The following is a 15,398-nucleotide window of genomic DNA, read 5'->3' as shown; positions in this document are numbered from 1 at the left end:
TTAGCACCAAGCAATCAAATTCATACGCATTTATTGCTCTTTTTGGAGTTTACTTACTATCACTTAACGCATGTTGCGACTAGGTAGTCTCTTCATGTATAACTCGGGTTCTCAACCTTGAACACTCGTTAGGGTGGGGTTGTTTACTGATGATGAAAATTGGGACCAAGTCAAGGACTTAAAATTGACTGATGAGTTATGTCAGCAAGTTACTTTCATGGAAAGTGACAAGAGGTACTCTTTTTGGTACACCTGTGTTGTGATAAACTTGTTTACCATGGTCATGAGCGTTCTAAATGGAGTCTACACACTACGTTTGAATAGGAACCGGTACCATCAGATGGTTACAAATGGACAACAATGCAGAAAATCAAGATGTTACTCTTGGTTTCATTGAACTTCCTACCAAACCGGGTTCCGCTCAAATGAAATGTTGGATCCATGTGGGATGTTACGATAGAAAACATTAGTGTTCTTATGAAGATACCATCACTTGTGTTTTCGTGGACGAAAACGCTTCTCCAAGGGGGGAGTAATGTCAGGACAAGGGTAGGACCAGTCCGGGCCAAGGGCCAAGGGCCAGGACGGACATGCAGTCAAGGGGGTCCCTATATTTAGAAAGCCAAGGGCCTATATAGGGCATGGCTGGGTGGTGATGAGCATGTTCAGTTCCCCTGTCCTTTCATGAGGTGGGAATCCTACCCAAGCATGAGGTGCTTGTTGGCTTGCTAAGTGTTAGTGGGAACCTTGCCCAAAAGCTTGAGGTGCTTCTCACATGCTTAAATGATTAAGGTTCTTGAAGCGTTTAATTCAAAGATAAACTCTCAAGAGGCATCAACGTCTCCATGCTTAATTGACTAAGTGCTTGAAGTATTCAATTCAAACCAAATGACTTAATAAACATAAAAGACACATGTTCAAATGATCCTCCATATGTGGCCCTCATGATGTGGTTGATGCTATTGGATATGTTTTACAGGGGTCCAATGAGAATTTAGATACATAAAAATAAATAATTAAGTTCTTTCTCTCAAAGAGGAAAAAGAGGACACATGTCCAAATGAAACAATTAAATAACACGAGAGAGAGAGAGAGAGAGAGAGAGAGAGAGAGAGAGAGAGAGAGAGAGAGAGAGAGAGAGGTGTGGACCAAGCATGAGAGGGAGGTATACTCTCCCACACACACACACACACACACACACACACACACACACACACATTCTCTCATTGTGTGGAGTGCAAAGTGCAAGAGCTCCATGTCCTTCTCCAAGCTTGGACAGAAGTGGAGAGCCTACACCAACACTCTTGGCTATGGAATCCAACCAAGAGCCATGCTTTAATGCTTATGCTTGCCATCTTCTTCATCTTCATTACTATGCTAAGCAAGAAGAGTGATGATAAGTGAGGAACTATTTCTTTCTCCTATGGATGATTCTTCTTCCTCTTCCCTGCCGTCATTCACCGCTAGCTCTCTCCACCTTCAAAGGTGTTTGAGGCCTTGGGACTGAGGCTTGGGATAGTTAATGTTTTTTGCAAAGTTTATGTTATGCTCGTGATGCATGAAGCTTTCCATCTTCATAGCATCACCAAGGTCACAAGGAACACAAAGATTGTATTGTAACAAGTCTCTCTTGATGGGAGAATCTATAATACAAATGCCTTTTGGAGGGGGGACCGGCTCCAAGTAAATCCGGTCCTCAACTATTGTCATGTTCTCTAATACTCTCTCTCTTGCAAAAGTACTGTTCATGCCAAGTTAATTAAGTACTATGTTCATGTTGCTAACTTCAATTAAGTTCACCCTCAGTGTTCTCAAAGTAATCTCACAAAATGCTCACTCTAATTCTCTTAATTCCGCTATTCTCAAAGTTCATAGGCCATTTCCTTTACATTGGTATCATAAAGAATCTATAGATGGTGCACTCTAGTATATGGAAGCCCTTTTCATTTGGATCTTTTTGTGGACAATGAGAATTGTGTAAGATGTAGAGAGCTTTCAACATCAAATAAGTTATCCAAGCAACATTTGAGAGCCAACAAAATCGATGGACCTCCTCTTCTTTGGTGTTTGGTAGTGCAGATTTGACACATTTTTGGCATCCGAGGGCGACCTTCCTTCCCACTTCTCCTTGGGAAACCAATAAGGTCAGCACTTTGCGTGGATGCGACACGACATTGAATGGCTTGTGGCAGGAGCTAGTACGTGGTGACATTGTGCTGCTTGGTTTTCGATCGGTGGTTGCCATGTGGACTGTTGTCAGGTCCCTTTGAGAAGGTGTTTGGCTCACCTCAAGAGCCTGTGGGCGTCTGTGGTCCAGATTTGATGTTGGTCTTTGGTTCTTGGTTATCGTTTGTCAGTGTTTGTGTGTCAACAGGAGGACATGACCTGCGCATGTGGCAGGTTATGGTGGCATCCTCTTGTTAACCCGTCGATGATGGAGCTAGCGGCTTCCCCCGTATTCGAATATACTCTCTCTGGATTAGGGTAAGCTGATGTTTGTCTGGTTCTAGTTGATGTCTAGCTATCGATGCAGGGCTGGCCTCCCCCGTTCGGCCGATGTTGGGATGGTGTATCCTATTGAACAATCTGCTGATTCTTTTTGTCTCTCATGGTAGGATCTGTGCATGAGACTTCTATGTAATTTTTTGGTTATGCAATATAATTTTCACTCACCGTTTTAGGTGAGTTTTGCAAAAAAAAAGAAAAAAGAAAAAAGATGCCCATTGCCCTTGATAGATATAGCTGAGGTGACAACACCCGACATTTTATTGTGATCTCAGCGGGGTTACAGACCGACTGCCCATATACTTGGGCGGCAGGTACGTGAGCTGACTTGGCCGCCAGCTGCCAAAAGATTACAGGCTCACCTGCCCATGCCCGCGGGCAGTCCACGGCCAGGGGTTGAACCTCAGGCCTCGCCGGAAAAGATTAAGGGCACAACCAATAGGCCATGCTAACTTTCGTGCACGGGGCAGGCGCTTTTATTAATTTATTGCAATTTGGGCATATCAGTGTGTAAAGCCTCCCCGCCCGTCCCCTGAGGGGATGGACAGAGGCTTCGGCAGTCTCTAACCGCCTTCAGGTTCGGTCCTCGGGGGGGATTGTCTGACCAAACAAACTATGAGGGCGCTAGTGCAGCTAGTTCAATCAGCTCGTGTTGAAGTAAGGTCTCCTCTGCGCAGCCTGCAATAAGCTCCTTGAGTTCCGCCTCATTACTTTCCTATGGCAGGTTGACAGTCTAGTTGCTGCTGAAATCGGGCCTGGTCTTCTTGTGTATGTGGGTTTCTCAAATGCCGATTCCCTGGTTGAGGCAAACACCATGTAAGTAACCTCCCCCGGACCCTTCTCAAGAAAAAAAAAAAAAAACCCCCCAAACACCCAACCCACACACACAAAGTAGAGGAATACATGACCACCTGTTTCTTGATCTGAGTGTCAGCTTCTTGTAGGTGCAAAAAATTATTGAATTTGCCTGTGTTTGTTTCCGAGGAGGCTGATCGGTCTTCAAAAGTGAATGTAAGTTTTACAGCATCTGAGCACATTTATTAATATTGTTACTAGGTCTTAGTAATGAGGTTACTGGGTAGGAATCAGACCTACAGTAGAAACTTATCGTCCCAAATCCAGCTGTCCCACATTTACTCTTGATCTTAGTGGGCGGAGAGAAAGTGAAATAGATGGAATTTAATAATAGCTTATGCAACTGTTGATCATGGTGTGACAAAAGTGGTGGAGAAAAAGTGAAAAAGATGGCATTCATTAATAGCTTATGCAACTGGTGATCATGGTGTGACATAATGACACTATCAAGAGTTAGGTCTTCATTGAAAGCTAGGTGAAATGGTTATGTACGCACGCTCATGTACGGAATTTTGATGTAAATTTCATGTGAGACTTCACCCGCTCTGCCCGTGGAGTTGCTTAGGCACCTCCGAAACCGGGTCATGAGGACCATAGTAGCCATGAAGTTTCAAAGCGTTTCATACCGAAGTGATTCGTACGAAATGTGTTTCAAACGTTTCGAAATGGTTTCACTAGTCTATGATCACCGCAGTAGAAGTTTCGTCAAAATCTTTAAGTGTCAAGCCATAAATTTGTATGCTTAGAGCTAACACTGGTAACACGTTGTTGGGAAAACAAGAAACCAAGGTACATAACAATGTCTCTCCAATATTGCTTCACACACATCACACACTAGAAGAACTTTCAAGTTTCAACAACTTACAACACCAAATATGTAGGGTGCTCTAGGAATATATTACTGACAAATGGCGACCTGAAAGACCAACAACACCAAATATGTAGGGTGCTCTAGGAATTTATTCCTGACAAATGCTGACCTGAAAGACCACCGTAGAAGCTAGGAAACACCTTTCTTGGCATGGAATTATGGCACACGCTAACCATGCAAGTGAGAAAAAGAACAACCCTACATAAAATCCCTCTTGAGAACCTTCAAATTGTACATACCTCATAAAGTATGTAGGCTTTCACAACTCTCTTTAAAAAAATTCTTTTAAATTTCTGCAACAAAAGTGATGAACATGGCAAAATTCAAAATTTCACATAACTATGTGCAAAATTGACAACATTAGAAGGTTGCCATAGCATGATGAGGCGTACAGAAGGCTAGTTGAGGGCCAAAATTAGCATGAGAAAACAAGAGGGATGTAAGGTCCAGTGGAAATGAATGTTGAACTTTGCTCAAGATGAGTGCTCCGAACTGTGCTCAAGGATTCCTTTTACTTATGGAAGGAAGAGCCTTCCGTTCTTTGATGATAGAGTGCAATGGACACAAACAAAGTGAATGGACACTGTGCGTGAAGGTGCATGAGACTGAGAGATAGAGAGAGAAGAGAATACGACACCAGAGATGTTGTAAAACCCTCCTCCGAAGGCCCCACTCTCGATGGCGAGAGTGGTCTACTATTGATTGCACAATATGGTACAAGTGTATGTGGAAGCTAATTGATGCAAGTCTAATGGGCTATGTTGAGGTCGACGGTGATGAGTCTATGGCTGAAAACTGAATGCTTGATCAATTTGCAAGGGTTTGAAGTTGTCGGGCTGATCTGCTACTGTTTTGCTTGCTAAAGTGTTCACTGAAATTGCTGCTTGTTGCTGCCTAAAAACGCTGTCCTTGGCTGAGTTTTCTGCTACAAAAACGCTGAATGGCTTGGCTGAAAACGTTGTGCAGATTGGCTGAAAAACGCTGGCAGGTTGGCTGAAAAACGCTAGGGGTTCTGGTTCAAAAAACATTGAAGCTACTGTCCCTTTGCTGGCTGAAATCGCCCAAGGCCAGGGCTGGTGTAGCTTGGGAAAAACGCTGGGATTGCTGGGGAAAATGCCACCAAAGGGGAAGTCTTGCTTGAGAGAGGTTCTTGTTCTTGTTGAGAGTCGGCCTGCTGAGCAATGCTCTTGTTGCCTCATCTGCCAAAAAGTGCTAGCTTTGGTTTGCTTATATATTATCTTAGCAAAATTGCACTACCTAGTTCCCAACAAAAGTCACTTAAAATAATAAGTGAAAAATGTCAAAAATAGGGAAAATAGGTTTTATGCACTGGAGAATTTCCTTGATGGATTCTGATGGGAATGCTTATGATCATGCTGTGTGCAACCGGAGGATATGCATCTAATTAAACTGCCTGGTTATGCACGGTTTGCGAACAGACTCACAAAAGTGCCATATCACTTCCTATTCTAGATTGACTTGACTGTCTAAACCCTAGTCATGCCGTAGCTTGTCCACAGACACATAGGGTTGGATGTGTCACGTGACATCCCCTCCTTTTCAAAGTGAGGTACTGGTACCGAACTGTATGGCATCGAGGGAGATCGCCAATAGCATCCGGAATCTTGGAAGGGACTCTTCGCCGGCCCACTTTGATGTGTGGGTCGTGGCGGTACTTGAACTTCATAAAGGTCTACAACGCTTGCTTCTTTGGGCCGCGCCGAAAGTAACACAAAGTCTTCTGTGGCTCCTTGGATGCTTCAACTTCGTCTATAGTGATGCAGCTACCTTCTTCAAGAATCTCCGAGGCTCAAAATTCCTGAAACCACTTCCAACACAAAAACATGAACATACCCATCCCATGTAAAGTGACTGGAAAAAATCTCGTCTTCCTCAAAGACTGTGCATGCAATGTAGATGAACAAATAGATGGAGTGCCAAACCGTTCACCACACACACGCAAACAATGAGATCGAATAGTGTCTTTTTGATCTAAATCAATCAACTGTGGCAATTCACAACGGAAATGCCCATGCTTGATGCTCAAACTTTCTTGTGCTCTTTCTACGACTGTGTCGTGCCAAGGAAGAGACATGGAATGTGACTTCCTTGAATGCATACTTTTCAGCTTTTCATGAATAATCCGCATATATTAGTGCTCATTCATGAGTGAAACGTGCTCAATGTATAATATTTCATGCCTAGGAAAAGGGATCGCATAAAGATGCTGACTAAAATACAGGAAACGATCACGAATGAAACACTCGAACAATGCGTACTGACGAATCATTCGAACACATAGTACTTCCTGTAAGGGTTCTTTGGACCTAGGCTCGAGAGCCAAGATCGGTTCTTCGGGATCTATCGAATCTTCATGTGGGGGTTCTGTGGACCTCGACTTGAAAGCCAAGACCGGTTCTTCGTGATTGATCGAATTTGCATGAGGTTAGCTTCGCTAGAAAAAGCATCAACTACACCATCATCCTTATGAACAATCACGTCTTGATTTTACAAATCATCATGCTTGTGAGAAAATACATCTTGATCATCATGCAAATCATCATGCTTGTCGTTGTCATTCAAATCATCATGCTTATCATTGTCATTCAAATCATCATGCTTATCATTATCATTCAAATCATCATGCTTATCATCATGCAAATCCTGTGTCATGCTTTGGAGACGAAGAGACTGAGAGAGTCTCTTTTCCCGAATCTCTTGCATCTGTGCCTGCACTTGAGAAAAGAGTCGCAACATCTCTTTCATGTGTCGGTCGTTCATGGCTTTTCTTGCTTTGTTCTCGCGATCCATTTCTGCTTTTCTTTCTGCGCATTCACGATCAAATTCTGCCATTCTTTCTGCTCTTCTTGCTTCGCGTTCTAACTTCCTGTCCTGCATCATCATGTCGAAAGCCTCCATTGGAGTTAGTGCAATCCTTTGCGTAGATGGGTAAGGGAGAGGGTCGGAAAAACCTCTCGGTGGGGAAAATTCTTCTTTGCCTCTCTCATGCTCATCATTTCCAAGCGGAGTATCCATTCTGCTTCGAGTGATGACCATCCACTGAAGTCGAGGGTTCTTGTGGTCTTGGGTCCTTAAGTTCACGAGCAACTTGGGTTCTTGGGGGTCTTGGTTGTTGGGGTTGTTGAGTTCTTGAGGTTCTTGGAGGTCTTCTTTTGCTTGCAATCTGTGTTCGAGAAGGATCTTCTCTTCACCCGAGTTCTGCTCTTTTCCGCGGGTGCACCCCTTGGCGGCCTTGCGCTAACAGCAAGGTTCCTTTTTCCCACCTCACGTCGATTGGTTGGCCGCTAAGTGCTTGGTCCGCTCTCAATGAGTGAAAAGAGGCACAAGGGGAGGTTGGACAAGCCCTTCTTTCTTGGGTTTCCTGTCACTCTTCAAAAACACGATTAGGAATCGACACGCCCAAGCAAAATTGGGTTCGTGCGACCTCAACAAGTAAAAAAAATTGTGTGGTTCTTGTGGTTCTTTCCTTGAGTGATACAGAACACTGCGAAAGCTCTGATACCAATGTAAGGTGCAGCGGAGTGAATGTTCGAACTTTGCTCAAGATGAGTGCTCCGAAATGTGCTCAAGGTTCCTTTTGTTCTTATGGAAGGGAGAGCCTTCCGTTATTAATGAGAGAGTGCAATGGACACAAACAAAGTGAATGGACACTGTGAATGGAAGTGTATGAGACCGAGAGAACGAGAGAGAAGAGAATATAACACCAGAGATGTAAAACCCTCCTCCGAAGGCCCCACTCTCGTCGGCGAGAGTGGTCTACTTATGATTGCACAAATTGGTACAAATTGAATGCATGTGACTGATGCAAGTCTATGCTAGATCGATGACGACGACGGGGATGGCGAGACCGATCTAAGGGCTGAAATCTGCTACTCTTTATCTGCTGTCCAAAAACGCTATGGGCTGAAATCTGCTACAAATCAAAACGCTGAATTGGGGCTGATTTCTGCTGCTGAAAAACGCTGTTGTGGTGGCTGAAAACTGCAGGTCTTAGGGCTGAAAACTGATGGCTTTAGGGCTGAAAACTGCAGGTCTTCATCTGCTGAAAATCGCCATGCACAAAGGCTGCAAATCTGGAAACGCTAGGCTCTTGAAAAGCGCCAGATTGCAGAGCTTCCTTTGGGAGGAAAAACGCTAGAAGATGGGATCTGCTGGCGATGAACCTCTTGCTGAAAACGCCAATGATTGGAGGTCTATGGCGAGGTTTGATGCTGAAAACGCTAGGTTGATGGGGGTCTTTGCGTGGAGGGAAAACCACCAAGGTTCTTGCTGAGAAGCTGCCTGTTGAGCTTGGCTCCTGTTGCCTCTTTTGCCATTTAGTGCTAGTCTAGGTCTGCTTTTATACAACTTACTCAATTTGCCCTACCTACTTTCCAACAAAAGTCACTTAAAAATATAAGTGAAAAATGTCAAAAATAGGCTAAATGCACTAGAAAATTCCCTTGAAGGATTCTGATGGGAATGCTTATGATCATGCTGTGTGCAACCGGAGGATATGCATCTACACTAAGTGCCTGGGCATGCACGGTCTGCGAACAGACTCACAAAAGTGCCAGATCACTTCTAAATCTAGACTGACTGACTGAACTGAACCCTGGTCATGCTGTAGCTTGTCCACGGACACATGGGGTTGGATGTGTCATGTGACATCCCCTCCTTTTCAAAGTGAGGTACTGCTACCAAACTGTATGGCGTCAAGGGAGATGGCCAATAGCATCCGGAATCCTGGAAGGGACTCTTCGTCGGCCCACTCCGATGTGTAGGTCGTGCGGTACTTCAACTTCCTAAAGGTCTGCAACGCTTGCTTCTTTGGCTGCGCCGAAAGCGACAGTTTTCTGGGGCTCCTTCAATGCTTTAACTTCGTCTAGAGTTATGCTTCTTTCTTCTTCAAGAATCTCCACGGCTGAAAATTCCTGAAACCATTTCCAACACAAAACCATGAATATACCTGTTCCATGTAAAGTGAGTGGAAAAAACCTTGTCTTCCTAAAAGACTGTGCATGCAATGTAGATGAACAAATAGACGGAGTGCCAAACGGTTCACCGTACACATGCAAACAATGAGATCGAATCTTTCTCTTTTGATCTAAAGCAATCAACTGTGGCAATTCACAACAGAAATGCCCATGCTTGGTGCTCATACTTTCATGTGCTCTTACTACAACTGTGTCATGCCAAGGAAGAGACATGGAATGTGACTTCCTTGAATGCATACTTTTCAGCTTTTCATGAGAAATCCGCATATATCCATGCTCATTCATGAGTGAAACGTGCTCAATGTACAATATGTCATGCCTAGGAAAAGGGATCACATAAAGATGCTGACTAAAATACAGGAAACGATCACGAATGAAACACTCGTACAATGCGTGCTAACAAATCATGCGAACACATAATACTTCTTGTAAGGGTTCTTTGGACCTAGGCTCGAGAGCCAGGATCGATCCTTCGTGATTGATCGAATCTGCAACGAGGTTAGCTTCGCTAGAAAAAGCATCAACTAACTCATCATCCTTGTGAACAATCACGTCATCTTCATGCAAATCATCATGCTTGTGAGAAATCACATCTTGATCATGCAAATTATCATGCTTGTCAGTGTCATTTAAATCATCATGCTCATCATTATCATTCAAATCATCATGCTTATCATCGTGCAAATCCTGTGTATCATGCTTTGGAGAAGAAGAGACTGAGAGAGTCTCCTTTTCCCGAATCTCTTCAATCTTCGCCTGCACATTAGAAATGAGAGAGGAAGAATGAACAACGTTCTTGCGACCCAATTCTGTTTTTCTTTCTGTGTACTTGCGATCAAATTCTTTGGCCTCCAAGCGTAATTGCTCGCGCTCACGCTCCATGGTTGCCATTCTTGCTTCGTGCCACGTTGTGATCAAGTCCATCATCGTCTTGTACCAAGCCTCCGTAGGATCTGGTGCAATCCTTGGCGTAGATGGGGAAGGGGGAGGGTCAGAAAAAGCTCTTGGTGGGGAAAATTCTTCTTTGCCTCTCTCATGCTCATCACCTCCAAGCGAAGTTTCCATTCCGCTTCGAGTGATGACCATCCACTGAAGTCGAGGGTTCTTGTGTATTCTTGTGGTCTTGGGTTCTTAAGTTCACGAGGAACTTGGGTTCTTGGGGTTCTTGAGTTCTTGAGGTTCTCGCGGGTCTTGAGGTTCTTGAGGGTCTTCTTTTGCTTGCAATCTGTGTTCGAGAAGGATCTTCTCTTCACCCGAGTTCTGCTCTTTTCCGCGGGTGCACCCCTTGGCGGCCTTGCGCTCACACCAAGGTTGCTTTTTCCCACCTCACGTCAATTGGCCGGCCGCTAAGTGCACGGTTCGCTTTCAATGAGTGAAAAGAGGCACAACAGGAGGCTGGACTAGCCCTTCTTTCTTGGGTTTCCTGTCACTCTTCAAAAACACGATTAGGAATCGACACGCCCAAGCGAACTTGGGTTCGTGCGACCTCAACAAGCAAAAAAAATTCTGTGGTTGTTGTGGTTCTTTCCTTCAGTGATATAAAACATTGCCAAAGCTTTGATACCAATGTAAGGTGCAGCGGAGTGAATGTTTGAACTTTGCTCAAGATGAGTGCTCCGAATTGTGTTCAAGGTTCCTTTTGTTCTTATGGAAGGGAGAGCCTTCCGTTAATAATGAGAGAGTGCAATGGACACAAACAAAGTGAATGGACACTGTGAATGAAAGTGTATGAGAGAGAGAGAGAGAGAGAGAGAGAGAGAGAGAGAGAGAAGAGAATACGACACCAGAGACGACTTAAAACCCTCCTTCGAAGGCCCCACTCTCGTCGGCGAGAGTGGTCTACTTATGATTGCACAAATTGGTACAAACTGAATGCATGTGACTGATGCAAGTTTAGCAAGGTTGTTTCTGTACGTACGTACGGACTGATTCCGTACCGTACCGTACATATGTACGGTATCCGTACGTACTGTACGATTCCGTACGTTCCAGGTGCTAAAAAAAAAATCCGCCTACAGTTGCTAATACGCCTTGGTCGGATTGCTTGGGCGAGGCCTTTAATATGTCCACCTATCCTATATTGGCTATTATCACAAGTTACAACAGAGAACCAGAGAGTAGAACTGTGCACAGAGACCAAGGAAGGATTTGCCGCCACCGATAAGGTTCTTTCTCCCTCCCTCCCTCCCTTTGTGTTTGGAGTCTGCAAGGAGGCACTCTAGAGTCCTGACCTCGCGAAAGATTGTAAGTTTTGTATTCAACTTTGAAGTGTTAGTTAATTGTGTTGCAGAGTTATCATGCCTCGTTGACCTAATCCTCTTTGGGCCGAGCACACCAATGTCCTGAGAGTTGTCAACACAAGAGGCCAAGCAGGTTCAGGGACTCGCACTTGGGTGTGCAAGTACTACGGACAGCAGATGACGAGTACAATTACCAGGGTTTTGAAGCACCTCACTGGTATTGGCACCACTGGACATTGTGGGGGTTGCGAGGCTATCCCGCCAGCATTGAGGGATGCCTTGATTTTGGAGCATTCTCCTCCAGGATCTACTACATCGTCACAATCAGGGGGAGCACGTGCAGCAGCAGTAGCAACAGAGGATGCCTTGCAGGATGCATTACTTGGAGATATTGGCGGCTCTGCGTCTGCAGCGCCATCATTTGCAGGCACTAGTAGAAAGAGAGCTCGTGTTTCACAGGCTGAGGATGAGGGTGCTAGTGCTTCAGTAGCAAGTGCAAGTGGGGTTGAGGGTGTACGTGGCCCAAGGCAAACCACATTGCCATCACGTGTACATAGTGATTCATGGGTAAAAGAGCGACAGAAAGTTGCAGAGATGGAGATTGCGTGGACTCTCATAGAGTGCAACATTGCATTCAATGTGTTGAAGACTGATCAATGGAAGAGGATGGTGAGAGCTATTTCACAGGTTGGTGCTGCAGATTCTTGGAATGGTCTTGACTACCAAAAGATGCGCACTACCATGCTTGACGACCAAAAAGAGATCATAGACCGAGCATTGACTCCAGTGAAGGTTGGGTGGCAACAATTTGGATGCACTATTCTTTCTGATGGGTGGAGTGACACGCGGAGGCGCCACATTATCAATATCCTTGTTTCCTCTTGCTTGGGCACATACTTCTTACGAGCCGTGGATGCAGGGAAAGCTGGAGAACGCATTTCTGCGGAGTTCATCTTCGCCAGGCCATCAAGGAGGTTGGGGAGAAGAGCGTCGTGCAGGTAGATACTGATTCCTGACCATGTGGCATGCACATTTGAATTTTGCATACATTGTCCAACGTAATAATGTCCACACTTCATTTAATATCTTGTCATGACTCATTGTAGGTGGTCACTGATAATGCCTCCAATTGCAAGGCCATGGAGGATATGGTGGAGGCTGAGTTCAAGCACATTGTGTGGACACCATGCGTTGCACATTGCCTAGACCTTCTCATGGAGGACATAGGCAAACTTCCCTGGGTGCATCCTACAGTGTCTGATACGTCCAAGCTTACCACTTTTTTCCGCAAAAAACACTAGGCCTTGGCAATCTTCAGGAGCCACAGCACAATAGACATGGTGCGTCCCTCGAAGACGAGATTTGCATACATGTTTCTGGTGCTTCAGAGGCTGTTCAGATTGAGAGATCCACTGTTGCAGACAGTTGTGGATCCAAAGTGGAGATTGATGTACCACGCTCAGTCAGAGGCAACCAAGTACATTCAAAGAAAGGTTCTTGATGAGACCTTCTGGACATAGGTGCAGTCCTTGGCAGTGGCTCTATAGCCAGTGTATGTACTACTACGGGTCACAGACATGAAGGGCTCTACACTTGGGTTGGTGTATCATCTGTTTATGCAGATGAAGACACACATTTCTGGATACACAGGATCGGTAAGTACAAACTACAAAGTGCTCTAATGTCCTCATGTGACATGTCTATTTATAATTTTTTAAAACACATACTTACTGTGACTATTTTGTTTGCAGTCGTGATGATATTTTGGCTATTGTAGAGACTCGATGGCAGTTCATGCGTCGTCCCATCCATGGGATGGCTGCAGTTCTCCATCCTCTCTACAAGAGCCAAGAATTGTTTGAGGAGGCTGCATTGCTCACACTATGCTCTGAATATCTGAACATTATATATGATGAGGATGAGCAATTGATTCTAAATTCAGAGATGAGTAGCTACATGAACAGTTTAGGACCCACCTTTGTGCGGTCCGTAGCATTGAGAAAGGAAGCTACCAAGCTTCCTTTAACATGGTGGCAGAACTATGGACGCCAGGGCCTTCCCAAGTTGTGCCACCTTGCATTGCGCATCCTTTCTCAGGTGAATACTGAAGTCTGAATTATAATTCAAAATTATTGAATGATGAATCTATATTGTCACACGTGACACTTGTGACCCATGAGTGTTCGCTATTGAATTGCTGTAGGATTGCTCAGCTGGGGCATGCGAGCGCAACTCGAGTGCATACTCTCTTATTTACACGAAGATCCGCAATTGTCTTAGCACCAAGCAGTTACAGAGACTGGTTTATTGCCGTGCTAACATGAGGCTTGTGCGCAGCTTTCATGCCTTGGGGACACCCAAGCAGGTGAGATTTACATGCACATTTATGATAACAAGTCAATGATCAAAAGACAGTGTTGAATCATGGACTATGTTTTGTCTTGTCATTGTAGGTGGATCCCACAGAGTTGAAGATGGTGGCAGATCCTACTGCGGAGGAGGTCGATGCACGGATTAGAGATGAGCAGGAGGAGATCCTTCGAGAGTTGCACAGGGAGCTAGAGAGCGTGGATCGCCGGGTCACTAGATCTCGCTCTCGAGCTTACAGTATTCCTCTTCGCATTGTTGCTGCAGCCTGCAGATTCAGAGGTTGCACACAGAGAGAGCATTCGCAGAGGAAAGTTACCCGTTCGGCCTGCTCGTAGATGAGCCAATGAGGTTGTTGGACTCATCCACACCCAGAGTTCAGAGGTTGATGATCCAGATGAGGGTGATGCACCCCTAGCATCTGTGCCAGAGGAGAGAGAGAACCCGATTATGATGATGAGGGCAATGTCTTGACAGATGGAGACATGCTCTCTGAGTCTTCATCAGCCTCTGATGATGCTTATGAGTAGTACTTACTAGTGATTGCCCAGTGCTTTGGGTCTTGAGACTTGGACATTTGTCATGACTCATTTATGCTTTTTATTTTGTTGCTTGAGCCACCCAGACTCTTTATTGAGTGACTATGTTATTTTTGTATCAGGATTCAACATTCAGTTATGTACTTTTGACCTACACTATGCCATGTGGTATGGACTCGATTCTAGCGGTTACTTAACTTGTGGGGTGATTTTAAGTGTTTTTTGAAAGTTGTGGCTATGTTTAAGTATTGTGCAATGTTTTTAAACTAGATAGGTTGTATATAAATTTGAAATTCTTTGTATTTTTAGCTTTTAAAAAATATACTACGAATTTTACGTACCTTATGGCCCAATCCATACACAACAACGTACAGTACGTATCGAACACGTACCGAATACTACATACCTTACAACCTTGAAGTTTAGGCTAGATCAATGACGACGATGGGGATGGCGAGACCGATCTAAGGGCTGAAATCTGCTGCAAATCAAAACGCTGAATTGGGGCTGATTTCTGCTGCTGAAAAACGCTGCCTTGGTGGTTGAAAACTGCAGGTCTTAGGGCTGAAAACTGATGGCTTTAGGGCTGAAAACTGCAAGTCTTCATTTGCTGAAAATCGCCATGCACAAAGGTTGCAAATCTAGAAACGCTAGGCTCTTGAAAAGCGCCAGACTGCAAAGCTTTCTTTGGGAGGAAAAACTCTAGAAGATGGGATCTGCTGGCGATGAACCTCTTGCTGAAAACGCCAATGATTGGAGGTCTATGGCGAGGCTTGATGATGAAAACGCTAGGTTGATGGGGGTCTTTGCTTGGAGGGAAAACCACCAAGCTTCTTGCTGAGAAGCTGCCTGTTGAGCTTGGCTCCTGTTGCCTCTTTTGCCATTTAGTGCTAGTCTAGGTTTGCTTATATACAACTTACTCAATTTGCCCTACCTACTTTCCAACAAAAGTCACTTAAAAATAATAAGTGAAAAATGTCAAAAATAGGTAAAATAGGCTAAATGCACTGGAAAATTCCCCTGA

At 44.6% G+C, this 15,398-nt stretch overlaps 2 protein-coding genes across 6 annotated transcripts in view; both read left to right on the top strand.

Annotated features, from left to right (window-relative positions):
• The first annotated feature begins 2,980 nt into the window (after positions 1 to 2,980).
• The window catches only part of LOC147440654 (uncharacterized), a 28,846-nt gene continuing 16,428 nt past the window's right edge, over positions 2,981 to 15,398 (top strand). For 3 of the 5 annotated variants that reach the window (XR_015184275.1, XM_086482517.1, XM_086482518.1), the window contains exons 1-3: positions 2,982 to 3,162; positions 3,230 to 3,321; positions 3,450 to 3,516. Coding sequence is in view for 4 of the 5 variants with exons in the window: in XM_086482517.1 (XP_086338643.1) it covers positions 3,121 to 3,162; positions 3,230 to 3,321; positions 3,450 to 3,516 (201 nt within the window). In the remaining variant the exon portion in view is untranslated. Of the gene's footprint in view, positions 3,163 to 3,229; positions 3,322 to 3,449; positions 3,517 to 15,398 lie in introns of all 5 variants that reach the window. The other 2 variants (XM_086482519.1, XM_086482516.1) reach the window with 2 other exon arrangements.
• On the top strand, positions 10,259 to 14,481 carry LOC147440655 (uncharacterized). Its single transcript, XM_086482515.1, has 2 exons — positions 10,259 to 13,833; positions 13,922 to 14,481. Exon 1 carries the CDS (start codon positions 11,646 to 11,648, stop codon positions 12,468 to 12,470), a length of 825 nt encoding a protein of 274 aa, XP_086338641.1. The 5' UTR covers positions 10,259 to 11,645; the 3' UTR covers positions 12,471 to 13,833; positions 13,922 to 14,481.

The sequence above is a fragment of the Adiantum capillus-veneris genome, chromosome 15 (genome assembly GCF_014529385.1).
Source record: "Adiantum capillus-veneris isolate H3 chromosome 15, ASM1452938v2, whole genome shotgun sequence".
Classification (NCBI taxonomy): Eukaryota; Viridiplantae; Streptophyta; class Polypodiopsida; order Polypodiales; family Pteridaceae; genus Adiantum; species Adiantum capillus-veneris.
Note: the sequence above shows the minus strand (reverse complement) of the source record. Positions and strands in the feature narration are given on the sequence as shown.

Excerpts from the sequence above, each read along its gene's own strand:
- LOC147440655 (XM_086482515.1), top strand. The coding sequence starts at position 11,646 with ATGACGAGTACAATTACCAGGGTTTTGAAGCACCTCACTGGTATTGGC.